This window comes from Sus scrofa, chromosome 2, assembly GCF_054392235.1.
Source record: "Sus scrofa isolate SSC_HxYL_T2T_F1_AM1 chromosome 2, Sscrofa_HxYL_maternal_Yorkshire_Landrace_v2.0, whole genome shotgun sequence".
NCBI classification, from domain to species: domain Eukaryota; kingdom Metazoa; phylum Chordata; class Mammalia; order Artiodactyla; family Suidae; genus Sus; species Sus scrofa.
The window spans coordinates 119022390-119039482 of record NC_139384.1 but is presented as its reverse complement, the minus strand read 5'-3'; the positions used below and the strand labels follow the sequence as shown (position 1 = coordinate 119039482).

The 17093-nt window shown below is 35.9% G+C and overlaps 1 protein-coding gene across 12 annotated transcripts in view; it reads right to left on the bottom strand.

Annotated features, from left to right (window-relative positions):
- Window positions 1-17093, bottom strand: part of PAM (peptidylglycine alpha-amidating monooxygenase) — a 156731-nt gene that overhangs the window by 11139 nt on the left and 128499 nt on the right. For all 12 annotated transcript variants that reach the window (XM_021084551.2, XM_021084556.2, XM_021084559.2 and 9 more), the window contains 5 exons: window positions 11026-11142; window positions 9160-9232; window positions 7999-8209; window positions 7118-7318; window positions 4705-4820 (listed from right to left, as the gene is read on the bottom strand). In XM_021084551.2, the coding sequence (XP_020940210.2) occupies window positions 4705-4820; window positions 7118-7318; window positions 7999-8209; window positions 9160-9232; window positions 11026-11142 (718 nt within the window). The remainder of the gene's footprint in view (window positions 1-4704; window positions 4821-7117; window positions 7319-7998; window positions 8210-9159; window positions 9233-11025; window positions 11143-17093) is intronic.

The following is a 17093-nucleotide window of genomic DNA, read 5'->3' as shown; positions in this document are numbered from 1 at the left end:
GGCTACAATAACAATAAACCTCTATCTGTGGTTCTCAAACGGATCCAAGGAGACAAGCGTTTAGTTGGAAATACCGTAGGGTTGCACGAAGGGTTCAGGGGGAAGCTTAATGAATAGGACTTGGGGACATCTATTCCTATTGCAATCAATGGACGCTCGACTCTAATCTTTTAAATGAATTATTCTACTGCTCTGTGTCATTTGAAACAGAAAATTATATTGTAAGGTTTAGGATTAAGTTTTAAGATTTCAGAATTGAAGAGACCTAAAGATCTTTGAGGAGTTCCTGTCGTGACTCAAGGGTTAACGAACCCAACTAGTATTCATGAGGATGTGGGTTCAATCCCTGGCCTCGCTCGGTGGATTAAGGATCCGGTGTTGCCGTGAGCTGTGGTGTAGGTCACAGACACGGCTCGTATCTGATGTTACTGTGGCTGTGGCGCAGGCTGGCAACTACAGCTCCGATTGGACCCCTACCCTGGAAACCTCCATATGCTGCAGGTGTGGCCCTAAAAAGACATAAGACAAGTAAAGAAATAAAAATCTTTGACTGCAGGCTTTGAACTCTTGTCTTGAGGTACCTCTCTCTAGCAAAGTTAAAGTGGCCAGACAAAAGCATGATTGCGTCCTCCTGCTACTCTGGTGACAGAGCCCAGGGAAATCTGCCATCAAAATCTTACAGTGTATCTTAAAAATGCATAAGGAAATGTGTTCTCCATATCCTGTGCTTGCTTTAACATAAAATAATGTTTAAACTCACTTAATATTAAGTAAAGTTGTTCTCTAAAAAGTTGTACCAATTTGGAAAGTTCAGCTTAAAACACATGCATGCTGGAATCATAGGGTACCAGTTTAAACCAGACTTCAGCTTAAATATTATTTAATCTAAAACTGTCCATGATGTTGAAGATGGGTTCAGTGTTTCTTCTACTCCTTCCCCTTTAATAGCTTTAAAATTTTCCAGAAAAAGTTTTTTAGACTCTACACACACACACACACACACACACACACACACACACAGAGACACCCTTCCCAAGATCTCTGCAGGGAGAGGCTGATACATATAAATTTTAAGGAAGATACCCTTCTCTGGGTAATTTTAACTTTTCCTAAAAATAAACATCCCACTCACCAACCTGGTCAGGGGGCAAAAAAAAAAAAGTTGTACCAATTTATGTTATGGTTTAATAGATCCACTGGTCACAGAAGATTAAAAAGTTAAACATATTTCAGGGTCAAAAAGACCTGCATTTAAGATGCAGGTGTGCTACTTACTGTGTAGTTTTGAATAAGTAATTTCACTTGTGTGAATCTTAACCTCAAAACTGTCAAATACAGTAATTTTAATCTCCATTGTTAAGGTGGAGAAGTAACATGAAATTGGGTTTATTATTCCCTTCTTTCTTCCTCTTTCTTTCCTTTCTTTCTTCTTCCTTCCTTTCTCTCTCTCTCTTTTTCTCTCTCTCTTTGTGGTGGGGATTATTCCTTTCCTTTTCCACATGAGTGGCCTTGCAGAAGAACTAAGACAAAAACAAAAAACAAAAAAACAAAAAACAAAAAACAAAAACCAAAAGGCCATCCCAGGGAATTCCTGTCGTGCCTCAGTGGTTAAGGAACCCCACTAGTATCCATGAGGACACAGATTTGATCCCCGGCCTTGTTCAGTTGATTAAGGATCTGGCATTGCCATGAACTGTGGTGTAGGTCACAGACACAGCTCAGATACTGCGTTGCTATGGCTGTGGCATAAGCCAGCAGCACCAGCTCCAAATTGACCCCTAGCCTGGGAACCTCCATATTGCCACATGTGCGGCCCTAAAAAGACAAAAGACAAAAATAATAATGATAAAAAAAGCCATCCCAAAGGGGTGTGTGTAAAAGCAGAAGACAGGGAGGGTAAGTCTTTGCTGTGATTATGGGAGGAGGAACATTGGGGGCAACTATGTATCTTTTGCCCTCACAGTTTTGGGACACCTTTTGATAGAATCATCTTCTTTATTGCCCTACAGTCTGAGTTTCCCAGCACAGAAATAAAGAAAGAAGAACATACATTCAGACATAAACACTTCTAAAGATGCAATGGAAGAGGGAGCGCTGAAGTACATGAGGAGATCAGGAGAGGACAAACACAAACAGTGGCACAGACATATTATGTAAAACTTGACTTTTGACTTCAAGGAAAAATCACTTCTTAACACAGGAGTCAACACATATTACTCTCTCCTTACGCACACTTAATTTTTGCAATGACAATCTAATTAAACAAAAATTCTGGGAGATTCATAAGATTTCAGTTATGGATGGATTCAGTTTCAGGATTTCAGTTTACTGAGTCAACACAATACATTTCTCTATTTTTTTTTTTTTTTTTTTTTTTTTTTTTTTTGGTCTTTTTGCTATTTCTTGGGCCACTCCCGCGGCACATGGAGGTTCCCAGGCTAGGGGTTGAATCGGAGCTGTAGCCACCAGCCTATGCCAGAGCCACAGCAACGCGGGATCTGAGCCGCGTCTGCAACCTACACCACAGCTCACGGCAACGCCGGATCATTAACCCACTGAGCAAGGGCAGGGACCGAACCCACAACCTCATGGTTCCTAGTCGGATTCGTTAACCACTGCGCCACGACAGGAACTCCCATTTCTCTATTTTGGTGTAATATCAAGTCTTGTTTATTGAAAGGAAAAGCAAATTTCATCTTGGAGTTAGACTCTCTTTTCAAGTTTGCCATATTGACCCATATATTGTGACTTATTCATTGTTGAATGTCTGATGAATACTGATATTTAGACACAAGGCTTTTTGAAATTTTCATTCAGGGCTGCTCACATTTTTATGAGAGTAAGGCTCATTTAGAATCCAGCTTCTAGCTTAGCACTTAGCATTGATATCTAGATGCATATGTGAATTAAAAATAAATATCCTGATTGACACAGTACATTCTTATTAAAAGAACAATCAAGCAAACACTGTGTTAATACAAAATGAAGAGAGGAAAGGAAGTGAAGTATCTCACTTTATCAATAGATATGAAGATGCTCCAAGTGGCAAAACAATTAGGATCAGATAATCAATAAGGATCTGAACTCTACTGAAGCAAAATATCTACTGCCAATGTAATGACTTTCTTTCTGAAGGGCTATGATGATTGGATATTTGCTTATTGCTTTTCAGGTGAAATACTGTGAAAAGTCCTGTTTGCTGTATATCAATAGAAATTCAAAAAAAAAAAAAAAAAAGAAAGAAAAGAAAAAAAGAAAGAAATTTGTACTGGAATCTTTACTTCAGATTCAGTTTGGTTCACCTTGGATCCTGTAAGTTGTGTTAAAACTCCATTTGAGGGAAAGGGTGTGTCCTGTTCTGTTCACCATCATATCTTTAGCATCCGAAATAATGCCTGACACAGAACAAGTACTTAATAACTTATCTATAGAATGAATTTTGACAAATCCCAGATTGACTATCAGTATTCAAATGAACATATTTCTAAAATATTAGGGTATTTTAAAGTTTTTTTTTTTTCTTTTTAAGGCCAGTTTTGTTTTGTTTTGTTTTGTTTTCCTTTTTATGGCTGCACCTATGACATATGGAAGTTCTTGGGCCAGGGGTTGATCAGAGCTATCGCTGGGGCCTACACCACAGCCATGGCAACACTTGATCTGAGCTACATCTGCAACATATACCACAGCTTGTGGCAACGCCTTATCCTTAACCCACTGAGTGAGGCCAGGGATCGAACCTGAATCCTCACAGAGACATCAGGTCCTTAATCTGCCGAGCCAGAACAGGAACTCCCAAAGGTTTTTTTGTTTGTTTGTTTGTTTTTAAGCAATTACATCTGGTGTCTTTGAAAAGTCTATAAAAATTTGAGTATAAGAGATATAGTTTAGCCAGTGCCTTATGATATTAGCATTTTGATCCATTAAAACTGATAAGTCTTTACATATTTTGAAAAATAACTCTGCAGCATTTTAGCAGCCTGAATTTTCTAAAATTGAGGTACCACAAGCACATTCAGGCACTGTATGTGAACATTCTGATCATTCTGGCAATCACATTGCAGAGACAGAAAACTGAGGGGATAGAGGGCTATAGGCATGCACCACTATCACTGTATAGGACAGAGGGCTGCACTGCTGTCACTGTATTTGTAAAAAGCACTGGTAGAATAAACAGTGGTACATCATTGTAAAGCCCAAAGTAAACTTTAGTCTTTTACTTAAACCAAGTCTCCAGAACTTGAACACATTCCAGGAAGCGTTATTTGCAAGTTTTGTTGTTCAGTGTAGTTATAGCATACAAAAAGCAAACAAGATTTCTGTTGAATCTAAGAGAACTATAAAAAGCACAGTTTAACATATTGTGGTATCTCCTCTACTTGGATGAAGCCAGGAAAAGACTTCGTTTTTAGATATTCTCACAATAGTAAACTTAAAACTGCTATTGTGTGCAAAGTCTACTAAGAATCTTAGAATTGCACACAGTGTTAATTTGCATCCAAAGAAATTCATCTAGGAACAGACAAGGACATTTATTATAAATAAAACATAGTATACAGCTATGAACTCCTATCAATACCTAGCCCAGAAAGTTACCACATCTCCACAAAGTTTAAATAAAATCATTCAAGTACAAATTGAATGCTAAGATTCATATTTTAGTTTTATTCTCATGAAAACTGATACACGGTTAACGTATGTGAGTACCTTGCGTACTGGCTTGAAGACGTCTATAATTTCCCCATTGGAAAAGTTCATCACAAATCCTTGTACAGGTTCTTGGTCCTCAAAGTAAGGCTTTCCGTTCACAGCAAAGAGCAAACCTGTGACAACATATCCAGTTAGCCTTTCTTTAAAATATATATCAGACTGGCTTGCATTAATTAATTAATTAATTAATTTATTTATTGCCTTTTAGGGCTGCACCCAGGGCATATAGAATTCCATTTCCAGGCTAAGCATGAATTGGAGCTGTAGCTGACAGTCTACACCACAGCCACAGCCAACGCGGGATCCGAGCCACGTCTGTGACCTACACCACAGACCACGGCAACGCCAGCTCCTTAACCCACTCAGTGAGGCCAGGAATTGAACCTGCATCCTCATGGATACTAGTCGGGTTCATTGGCACTAAGCCATGATGGGAACTCCCTTTAACTTAATATAATTAATTAATTTATTTATTTTTGCTTCAGACTGGCTTTGAAACACATGCATGTACGTCACACAAACAAAAAATGTAGGGTCAACCTGGTCCCTCCAATGGGCCATCAAAGTAAAAAATAAAATACATATACATTCTTCCTGAGTATTAAGATCGGGGCAAACAGGTTAGAGGGCAAACGGCCATACAACAGGAAAAACAGGAACTGCAAGGCCTGTCCTAGTCAGTAGAAATCAGGAAAATATAGATTTAGAGGAGATGACACAGGTAGGGAAATAGATACATAGATTATCACAGCTATTCTCAATAGGTTTGGGAAGAGTCAGGTTACTGAAGCCAATCATTTTGGAGAATGAGATCTTTTAAAAATATGTAATAGCTACTATAGCTACAAGTAGATACAGAGAAAAATGTGCAAAGAAAGTAAAGCTGTACTGTAAATAGAAGATAGATCTAATTCTAAACAACATTTGAAAATGTGAGATACATATATCAGATTATCAAAGATATATTTTTCCTAATTAAAAAATTACACCATATTTTAAAATTAATTCCATGAATACTCTTTGTAGTAAAGTTGTATTTCTTGGTATGGCAGTGTTTATCCAAAACAACAGAAACTGATATTTTGGTTCAATAACTATTCAGATGATTGAATATTATGTTTCAAGTAATTAAAACAATAAATTGGAAAATAATATAAAATATCTAATACTAAATGAGTAATGAAGGTTTTTTCATTTCTTTAAAGATTTCAGACTAGGGATCTTTGGCATCTCAGACCAAGAAAAAAAATATCAACACTATCAATATCAATTACTATTGTGCAACATTGTAGAGAGAATTCCAACAATAAAATACTTTGTTTTTTGCTTAGATTCTCTTCTGAACCAGATTTCCTCTCATTTTTTTCTCCTGATATTTTTCTTCTCATATTTATTTTTATTCACTATAAACTAGATCACTCTCTTTGTTAAATAAATGGTTTTTCCAAACTTACTCTTGAAATCAGATTAAAAACATGAGAACTTATCTTTCATTGACATTAATAAGGGTTTAATAAGAGTCTTTTACTACTTATTCCTTAGGGAAGGCAAAAACTTGGTCCTATTTCAGTCACTTGAGTCCCTTTAGTCCACGTCCTAAATAAACTGGGGGGTTGCCTGAGAAGATGGTAGCCACATGTAACTTTAATAGCAAAGGAAATATAAATATTATAGTGATAACTATATAGTCAACGATACTTTAATATAGGTATAGATATATTTATGAAATATATTGTAAAAATTGTATGTAAATTCTAAAAATATATTTTTAGTTATAGTATTGATGAGATAAATCTATGCTAATTTATTTTTTAATATGAACTAAATGAATCTTATTCTGTAAGTTTGGGTTATTTTTCTGATTTTAAGTCAAGAAAATCTATTTTGAAAATGAAAAAAAAAATTCCAGATTTCACTGGTCATTTCTCTTTGCATTTACACAAAAGCCTCACTTACTTTACATACTTATCTTAAAAAAGAAAGAAAACAAGTTAAAAAAAATAGGCAACCACTCTTTAAAAAAATGTGAAGCAGAAGTATTTTGAATACTGATTTTACCAACATACACCATCTGTTGATGATGTGTGAACACATAATATTAATCATTTAATAACTAGAGAAAACGATCATAATTAAGGAAAAACAAAAATCAGTGTTTGGGAACAGTTTTTTTAATCCATTACAAACAGTTGCTAAACTTTTTGAGTTCTTCATTATTTCCATATAAAGAACGCTGTCACTTGAGTTGAAAATGATTTACAATGCACTATTTTAAATACTCTATGACTTGCTATATAAGGCATCCCCAATCCCTTAATAAAAAATTATAATAAAAGCATATTAAGACAAGACAAATACTTTGTAAGAATAGAGTGTAGTATGAAAAATATAAGAAAAAAATATGAAATACCTGATACATATGAAATTGCAAATACATTTCTTCCGAACAATGCATGCTTAATCTCTCGCACAAATTCTTTGGTGTCAGTTTTAAAACACTGGATCCGACCGTTTTCCCTGTCTGCCACACATAATTGGCCCAAATGAGGCACAAGGGCCAAACTGTGAGGAACACTGAACTGGCCTGGTTTAGGGCTGTCCCCAGTAGACTCTACAGAACAAAAGAAAAATCTCAGATTCACAATTTGTAAAATCACCCAAAGTTTTACTCTAAAGTTTTCTTATTTTCAAGATTCATGATAGTAAACCGTTAACTAACTATCTGGAACCAGAGGAAAAAGAAGGTAAAGCAATTCGTATGTTTTACCCACAAACACATTACACTGGACAAATTTTAAAGTTTTTTGGTAGAAGCAATCTTTTTCCCTCTATTAAGATTCTGTGTGTGTGTGTGTGTGTGTGTGTGTGTGTGTAGCTAAATGGATGCATGGAGAGGTCTGGTCTTCCTCACTTCAGTGGACAATTACATTGTAATAAATGTGAAGGGTGGCCAATCTCCTATTCCTAGTTATGTCGGCTAAGAACTTTTTTTTTTTTTTTTTTTTTTTGCTTTGTAGGGCCACACACTTGGCATATGAAAGTTTCCAGGCTAGGGGTCGAACTGGAGCTATAGCTGCTCGCCTACACCACAGCCACAGTAACAGGGAATCTGAGCCACGTCTGCAACCTACATCACAGCTCACAGCAATGCTGGATCCTTAACCCACTGAGTGAGACCAGGGATCGAACCTGCATCCTCATGGATACTAGTCAGATTGTTTCCACTGCACCATAACTGGCACTCCTGTTGACTAAGAATTATAATCAGAGATCAAAAGTTTCAGTGAGTACCTTCTCCCCACTGTGTGATGTACTTTCCACTTGGTGAAAACTGCACAATCCGACTATTGCAGTAACCATCTGATACATAGATGGTTCCAGTGTCTGGATCCACAGCCACGTCAGTGGGTTGACAGAAGTGATTCTGGTCACTGCCTGGTTGCATGCTCTGTCCCAGGATTAACAGAGGGGCTTCTTTACTGTCTGGATCTAATTTGAACACCTTTTAAAAAAAGAACAAACACTTACCCAATCTGCATGGTTACTACTGACACACACCTACCTAAGGCTGCTTTCATAGGCAATTAGAGTGTAAACTCCCAGATGCATTTTAAAAAGAGATACTTTTTAGACCTGGATGGGAATATAGAAATCATCTGGTCTGATTCCTTCATTTGATAAATGAGGCCTATAGAGATTAAGTGACCTGCTCAAGGTCATCCAGGTCATTAATGGTGAGTGGAGACTACTGAATGGATATCCTGCTCCATCCACCCCTGCTGCGCTTCCTTTCTGTCCTCCTTAGCTAATAGTATAATGCTCTCCAGGCAACGCAAGAGCAAATACATGTTCACTGAGATAATGTTTGAAGACTCAAATCTATGCTTTCTGAGTTCTAGTTTTTTCTCTTAGTTTTCCTAGTTCTCTCCCACCTATTCATGGAACAGGTTTTAAACATGAGCTTATCTTTTGAGGAAAAGACAATATGACTATTCTGTGATGGAAATATAAAACTTCCTTTAAAAAGAATAAACATTTGCTGTTTTATATATAAACATGTATATACTAGAGACCTTGCCTCAATTTATAGAAGATCAAAGTGGCTTATGAAAAATATATAAAACACATAAAATGATAAAAAAAAAACCCTAACCTGGGGACAGAGGAAAGAAAAGCAAATATGGAAAATATGGTTGATAGAGTGAAGCTTCATATCTGGCCCTAAGATTCCTGCCAGCACCACAAGAGAAGGATGACTTAATCATTTGCATATTAGTTTTTCCTAACACTGATTTCTAAAAGAACTATTTCAGATATGGCTGTTTCATTTTGTTGTTGTCGTTGTTGTTATAAACTTACTGGGTCACAGACAAAGACCCAGACAATTCCAGAGCATGTGGTAAGCATAACTCCATTAACTTCTATTTGAATAACTGCCAAAGAGAAGATTACCTGATGAAGAGCCACATCTGTGACCCAATAATTTCCATCTTTATCTATACTCAAGCCATGTGGCAAGTAAAACCTGCAAAATAAAAATAATTGTTTTAATTATACAATTACTCCCAAAGCACACACGAGAGGAAATTTTTTTGCTAGTTAATCTCTAAAGGCAATATAAATTTATAAATTGATAAAAGTATATATACCTGTATTGCCACAGAAAAAACCAAAATGAATTGCTCAATGAAAATACCTATTTTAATGGAGATCTCCTGGTGAAAACCTTAAGTGGTATTTAATCATTTAAAATGATGCCTATGTATCAATTACAAATATTTATTATGAAGTATAGCATATTAAAAAACATAAATAGCATCAATTTAAAAAAAGTTTAAGATCATAAAGAAATGTATATAAAATAAATTGTCTAGAGCAATATAAATGGACTTGTATGGTTTGAAAAGTTTAAATATGCTGCAAGGTAATATAATGCTGCACAAATATAAAATATTAAATATATGACAAAAAAGATTTAAGAGTGTCTATTAAGGACAGTAAAACCTAAAGGAAACAACTTCAACAGACATGGGCTGTGATCAGCTAAGCAAAGTGAAGTGCCAGATAATCATTAGAGAAGATTAATCTATTTAACAAACCAATTGGGATGACCTGGGTGAGACAACTGTAAACTAACGTGGACAGAGACTCACAGGCTTAAAGAACTGAGACAGAGGTAACAAACACATGGACAACATCCTAATATGGTTGTGGTCTAAGCTGACAATCCTCAAGCTACGTTTATCAGCTTCTAACCTTCACATGATGTTGGCACCACATTTTTTTTTTTTTTTCATGAGCCAGGAATGTAACACCCTGATCTTGTCTAATAAACTGAACTAGATCTTTCTTTCAATGACTGAATGTGAGGGTTATGATTTGCTTTCAACAAAGACACTCCACTGTTGACCAAGTTGATTTAGCAGCAGTTGCTTTGCCTTCCCCTTTAATTCCTTCCTGGAATGGGAATGCTTCTGATTAATAGGTAGAGCACAAAACAGACAGGTTCAAACACAATAAGTTCTGGGGCTGCTATTAGGATTTGGCCCCTGACTCACCATCTTAGAATCCTATAAAAGCTAATTATTACCATCTCCATTAGCAGCTGCATTCAAAGTAGATGGCTCCCTGCCCTTCAAAGAAGCTGGCTTTCCCTTCACCTAAGCAGATGGAGTGGGGTACAGTTCATGAAGCTGCCAGGTTACAATGGTTGCAGACACTCTGTAAGCAGGTGCCCCTTTCTTTCAATGATCATGAATAGCAGCCAACTTTATTTTGGCCACAAAATGCCATCTAGGAATAAGACCAAATAATGAATGACTTTCAAAGCCAAACTACCAATGCATGCTATGGAAAGCTGAAAATGACATTTGTTTAGTCTTCACTTTGAGATGAGAAGAGAGAATACTTTTTTCTTAATGATGATTCATTGATGAATTTGGTTATGTAATTTTTCAGCCCAAGAATTTTTTTAATCTTCAGATCTAGCTGAGTGGCAACTCACTTCATTAGCCATGTGCCCCAATTATATTTGATGCTGGACTATCCATTAGCACCACCTGGGGAGCTTTAAAAGTACAATTTTGATACCTGGGCTCCATCCCAGACTAAATCTGAATCTAATTTTTTGAAAGCTTCTCAGGTGATTCTAATATTCAGTCAAGGTTTAGAACAGCCTCTTTAGAAAATGAGAGATGGGAGGGCCTGATTTAGTCCTCTGCTTTCTTAAGCTGTGCTCTCTCACCTCTGCTGTATGATACACTTTATACAAACATACGTAGTCCAAGCCTTAATAACAATATAAATAATTTAACTCACAGATTTTTCCCACTGGACTGGAGCACTGCAGCGCTATTTGGATCTATGACAAGAATAGTGTCTTCTTCAATTGGCCCGAGTCCTCTTTGCTGGTAAACAAACTTGCTGTCAAAAGAGCTAAAAAAAAAAAAGCATTAGAATGGAAAATAAACCAATCAGACATATCAGTGATCTTGAGAAATGCAGGCCATGTACTTGAGATTCTTTTTTTTTTTTTTTTTTGTCTTTTTAGGTCTGCACCTGTGGCATATGGAAGTTCCCAGACTAGGGGTCCAATCAGAGCTGTAGCCTCTGGCCTATGCCACAGCCACAGCAATGCCAGATCCAAGTCGCATCTGCAACCTACACCATAGCTCATGGCAACTCACTGACTGAGCAAGGCCAGGGATTGAACCTGCAACCTCATGTTTCCTATGCAGATTCGTTTCTGCTGTGCCACAATGGGAACTCCTCACTTGAGATTCTAAATACAGAATTAAGAGAAAAGCTCAGATGCATCTGACATCACTCTTTGCCCTTTACATTTTAGTATCTAAGATCATGATAGCCCATTAGCCTGGAGAACTAGGGAATGGTAGGTGGAGGAGCAGCATGGCAACTGCCTGGAGATACAAGTTCTCAGACCCACCAAATCTGAATCCACAGTTTCAGAAGATCCCAAGCTGAGTCATATTCATAGGAGGGTTTGACTACCTAGAACTCTTAAAAAAACTAATTCTTTCAAAAGCTCCTCAAAATTTTTTAACTCAATGGTTGTTTTCTTTCAAATTACAAAAGAAAGCATAGCTTGGAGTTCTCTTGTAGCTCAGTGGGTTAAGGATCCAGTGTTGTCACTGCTGCAGCTCAGGTAGTTACTGTGTGCAGGTTTGATCCCTGGCCTGGGAACCCATGTTGTGGGTGTGGCCAAAAAAAAAAAAAAAGGAAAGAATAACTTATTTTAACTTTCTGTGTGTAATGATAAGGAAAGCATAAATGATGGTAGGAAGGACAGTGATCAAAAACAGGTTTGCTATTTTTCTTGCCAGAAATTCAACGTGCAAATACATACTATAAGGATACAGAACAGAATGTTCAGAATATTTCAAATATATAAAGCAACAGATACTTGAAAATGTGCTTAGAGACATAAAACTTCTTCCATATGATAGTTTTTACGAAAGTACAAAACAGACAACTATATGATGGAGGATAATGTGAGAAAAAGAATGTATATATGTATGTGTGACTGGGTCACCTTGCTGTACAGTAGAAAATTGACAGAACACTGGAAACCAGCTATAAGGGAAAAAATAAAAATCATTTAAAATAAATAACCAGACAACTATGTAATAACTGATATAAACACTAAAATGAATAGGACAATTTCTGCTTTTTACCTCTGTGCCTCCCAGGTTATTATAAAATATTATAAGCACATATGTTTATATGTATATATTTCAATCTGAGTTATTAGTAACATCTTTCTTTAAATTGACAATTATCACAGACATTGTACATTAAATTCCTGTTTTGGAAATTATCTGAGATAAACAACAAAGATAAACTCTTATAATCTAAGCTTATGTAGCAGAGAAGCATGAAGCAACAAGAGACTGACTCAACTTTTCAAAAACCAAGAGCTGATTAGCACACAGTTGAGCCATATATGTGTGGGGTGGTGGGGCATAAAATATACATATTCTGCCAGATCAAGTCAAGGGATGATCAATGAATACTTCTGTAAAATATAATTTCTTTTATAGAATCAGATAAAGCTGTAAAAAATATGAATAATTTGTGGTTAAACTGTATAAGCAAAAGAAGAATATGATAACTTTATTTATGAAGAAACATTTGGAATTTGGAAGGTGATAGGCTGCTCAGATCTGTCACAGACCTACTGATTAGTTGGCTGATAGTTTTACAGAACTTATGTAGAGTTGTAGTAGGAGAACAAAAATTTCAAAATTACATTCTCTTGCTTTAAAAAATATACATCATGGAGTTCGCATTGTGGCCCAGCAGTTAACAAATCTGACTAGCATCCATGAAGATGCAGGTTTGATTCTTGGCCTTGCTCAGCTCCAATTTGACCCCTAGCCAGGGAACTTCCATATGCCATGGATGTGGCCCTAAAAAAGCAATAAATAAATAAATAAATAAATAAATAATTTAAAAAAAAATAGGGAGTTCTTGTCGTGGCGCAGTGGTTAACGAATCCGACTGGGAACCATGAGGTTGCGGGTTCGATCCCTGGCCTTGCTCAGTGGGTTGCCGTGAGCTGTGGTGTAGGTTGCAGACGCGGCTTGGATCCCGCATTGCTGTGGCTCTGGCGTAGGCTGGCAGCTACAGCTCGGATTCGACCCCTAGCATGGGAACCTCCATATGCCGGGGAAGCGGCCCAAGAAATGGCAAAAAGACAAAAAAAAAAAAAAATACACACACACACACACATATATACACATCACACAATTATTTGAGCTTCCTGACTGTTACAGTCTTTTGGGTATATTTTTCCTGAAAGCTAATATGAGTCCCTGAAGTAGTTCTTATTAATGATGCATTCAATTGAATAAAAAATATTGATTCAGCTTTGTCAACCTAAAACTTAAGTAACACAGCTTACAATGCTATTATATGTAGTTAAAACCACATGGCAGTAGCTAGAAAAAATATTTAAGTTTATGAAATGTAAGTAACATCACTAACAAAGCAGAATTTATAAGATAGTCATGGGATCATTATTAAATTTAAATATAAAATCTTATTAGATAGAACCATTGTAAGAATATGCAAGGTATTACTAAATCAGAGGACACTAATAAAGGGCAAACATGAAGTGACTCTTTCTTAGTACTATGAAACACCAAAGAGTTCCTCCTATTTCTGAAACTCTATTTTTGATATGACTTTCTTTACTGAAACATCATGACCATTCTCCGAAAAACAAAGGTACTGGATTCAACCATCAATGATGTATATTTTCCCCAATTTGTCTATGATATTGGATAAATTAAGGTCAGCACATCTAAGCCTCACAGTATGTTCCAGTTTCACATTCATATGTAATAGGATGAAGTCTCATCATTTATTACCCCTTTAAGGATTAAGTTATATTCCTCATTATTCAGAAACATTTCAAGATTTGTAATGGCATAATGGCAATTTAAATAATGTTTGAATTCAAATGAATCTTTCCACAGAAAAGAAAATCATGGACATGGAGAACAGACTTATGGTTGCCAAGGGGGAGGAGGAGGGAGTGGGATGGATTGGGAATTTGGGGTTAACAGATGTAAACTATTGCCTTTAGAATGCATAAGCAATGAGATCCTGCTGTATAGCACTGGGAACTATATCTAGTTACTCATGGTGGAGCATGATAATATAAGAAAAAAGAATGTGTACATGTATATGTAACTGGGTCACCTTGCTATACAGTAGAAAATTGACAGAACACTGTAAACCAGCTATAATGGAAAAAATAAAAATCATTATAAAAGAAAAAAAGTGAGGATTATGTTTTCTCTGACTTTAGGCAGTTAAAATTTGTTTCCCCTTTTTTAAGATAAAATTTTGAGATAAATGTAGATTCATATGCAGTTGCAAGAAATAATACAGAGTGATTCTGTGTACATTTAACACAGTTTTCTCAATGGTAGCATTCTGCACAACTGTAGTACAATATCATAAACAGGATAGTGATATTGATAAAGTACAGTGATCATATTTATCTTTTCCTTTACATTTTGTATTTCCTAAAATTTTCATTTATTCTTGCAGTTTATTTGCTTGGGCATAAAATATACTAATGTATTCCTTCTCCACCCCACCCCCACCTAAGAGTTAGTAATATGGAAAGCTGGGTCCTCATAATTCTTACCAAGTGATAGCCACTTGAATTGCAGACAGTGTTCTGACCCACTACTGATAGCTAATAATAGTGGCAGCCAATTGTCTATTGTATATCCTGACAAAACTGGAGCCTATCAGACCTCCTCCTATTTGCAAAATGTCAAACCATACAGGAAGCCCGACATACTTGTTCACTTGATTTCCCCAAGCAACAGGTTGTAGTACATTTTGGTCTGTCTTGCCAATGACTTACATATTCACCATTAGTCTTAAATCTCTGGTCCTACTATTTTAGGCAATAACATTCCTACAGTTTATTGATGAGGAGAAAGTAGATCTTCTCAACCCCACCTTCAGGGGGATATGTTGAATTCCTCTAACTTAAATAATGATTTTTATAGCTCCAGCTTATTTCTCCAGACACTTAAATATTTTAAAATGTTAACTCTAGCTTAAATTACTCAATGGCAGCTCAAAGTCAAGGACCTGCAATGTTGGGCTTGACTTCCAAGAAGACAAGCTATGTCAAGCAAGAAATATAAATAACCCACAGTTCTTATGGTAATCAGATGGAATGAAATGTTGTAGCTGATGCATAGGTAAGTGCAAAACATCTTTTTATCAATGGTACTGTTCTGCACTGCTCATGAATACTGAAAAAATATATCAAGTTGTTGACGTTTTGCTGTCACAAACCCAAACTGTGTGTAGGCATCTATACTCATAATCTAGAATTGTCAAATTTCTAATGGAGGCAGTGGTAAAAAAATAGAAAAATTAACTAATTTTTATTTTTATCTTATTATCCATTTTTGGTGATATTGTAATAATTTGTGAAATAGCAAATTAAAGAGCCCAAAGAAAAATAAGTTAAAAAATAAACTGTAGAGAAAATAATCAAATTTTTATAATAAAAAACTAGATACGCAGAAAATATCATATCTCTTGACTTATCAAGATATTTTCTTAGTATCTTATTACAGTATAACAACTAATAATACGGTTTGATTTTTAGGGTTTTTTTGCTATCACAAATTACTCCCACGTTTTTAGCATGTACAGATGGAATTTTATTTGATGCTTTAGACCAACCATTTTTCCTATGGTATTCAGCTCTATGATTATTCTTCATAGTATTACTACACTTCCCCTGTATCCATTAACAATCTCAGCGATTAGGCAAGTTCTCTCGAATTAACTGATTAGAGAATCTATTCATTTAACCACCATCTCTAAAACAGAGGAAAAAAAAGCACAAAGCATAAAAACATAGCAAAACAAAAACCAAAGATAACATTCTACATATATTAGCATCATTTAAATATGTTAATTTGCTTCATTAATGCAAATAACAAATAATAACATTTTAGAATTCTTAGGAAGATTATTACTTTCAAGGAACTAACCATAGCACAATAGGCCCAACTGTTTGATTGAAAATCTTTTGTGATACTCCTTAACAGATGTCTATACATTTAAACGGGCAGCATCAATCACTCAGTGGATTGGGTGACAAGTGCTAATCCTTTCAGTTGGGATAGCTGGAGCTTCACGCAAGTAACAGCTGGCCCCTAGCAGTTACAGGGGGAAAGTGTAAGGAATTGATCTTTTTTCTTAAATGAGAAAAATCACACACACATGCACGCCCCACAATTAAATCTGCCAAATAAAGTAATTTATAAACTCTCTTGTAATTCAAACAAAAGTAACCCTTGAATAGTTCATAAATGGATGTCAGATTATAGAGCTGGATACACCGTTGCTATAGCAAACTGCTTATTTAGTGTTCTAAAGCAGTCACCCCGCATTATATGCTGCAGAGAGGTCTTTATTTCAACCACATTTAACTTTTTACAGGATATAATAATACCCTGCACATTTCACATAGTGCCTGGAGCGCTGCTGATTTCTGTTTGCTTCTCTGAAAAAGCACTCAGTGGAAAAGACTGAACTGCAGCCTGTGGGCTGGAATTCATCAGTTCTTTATTTTAGCAGTTTGAATTCCCCATTAATGATTTTGCACATTAGCAGCTAATCAAACAGTTTAGATAAGGCTAAAAAGAAATGCTTTTTATATTCACATACAAAAGAACTAGAATAGGGAGAAAATAAACTTCTGTGCCATCAATCAAAATTAAGGGAATGCAAAATAAATAATAGCAACTGAAGAGAGAAGTAAAATATAATGTTGTAATTATATAAATTAAAGAGGCTGGAGAAAGAACCATAGGTTT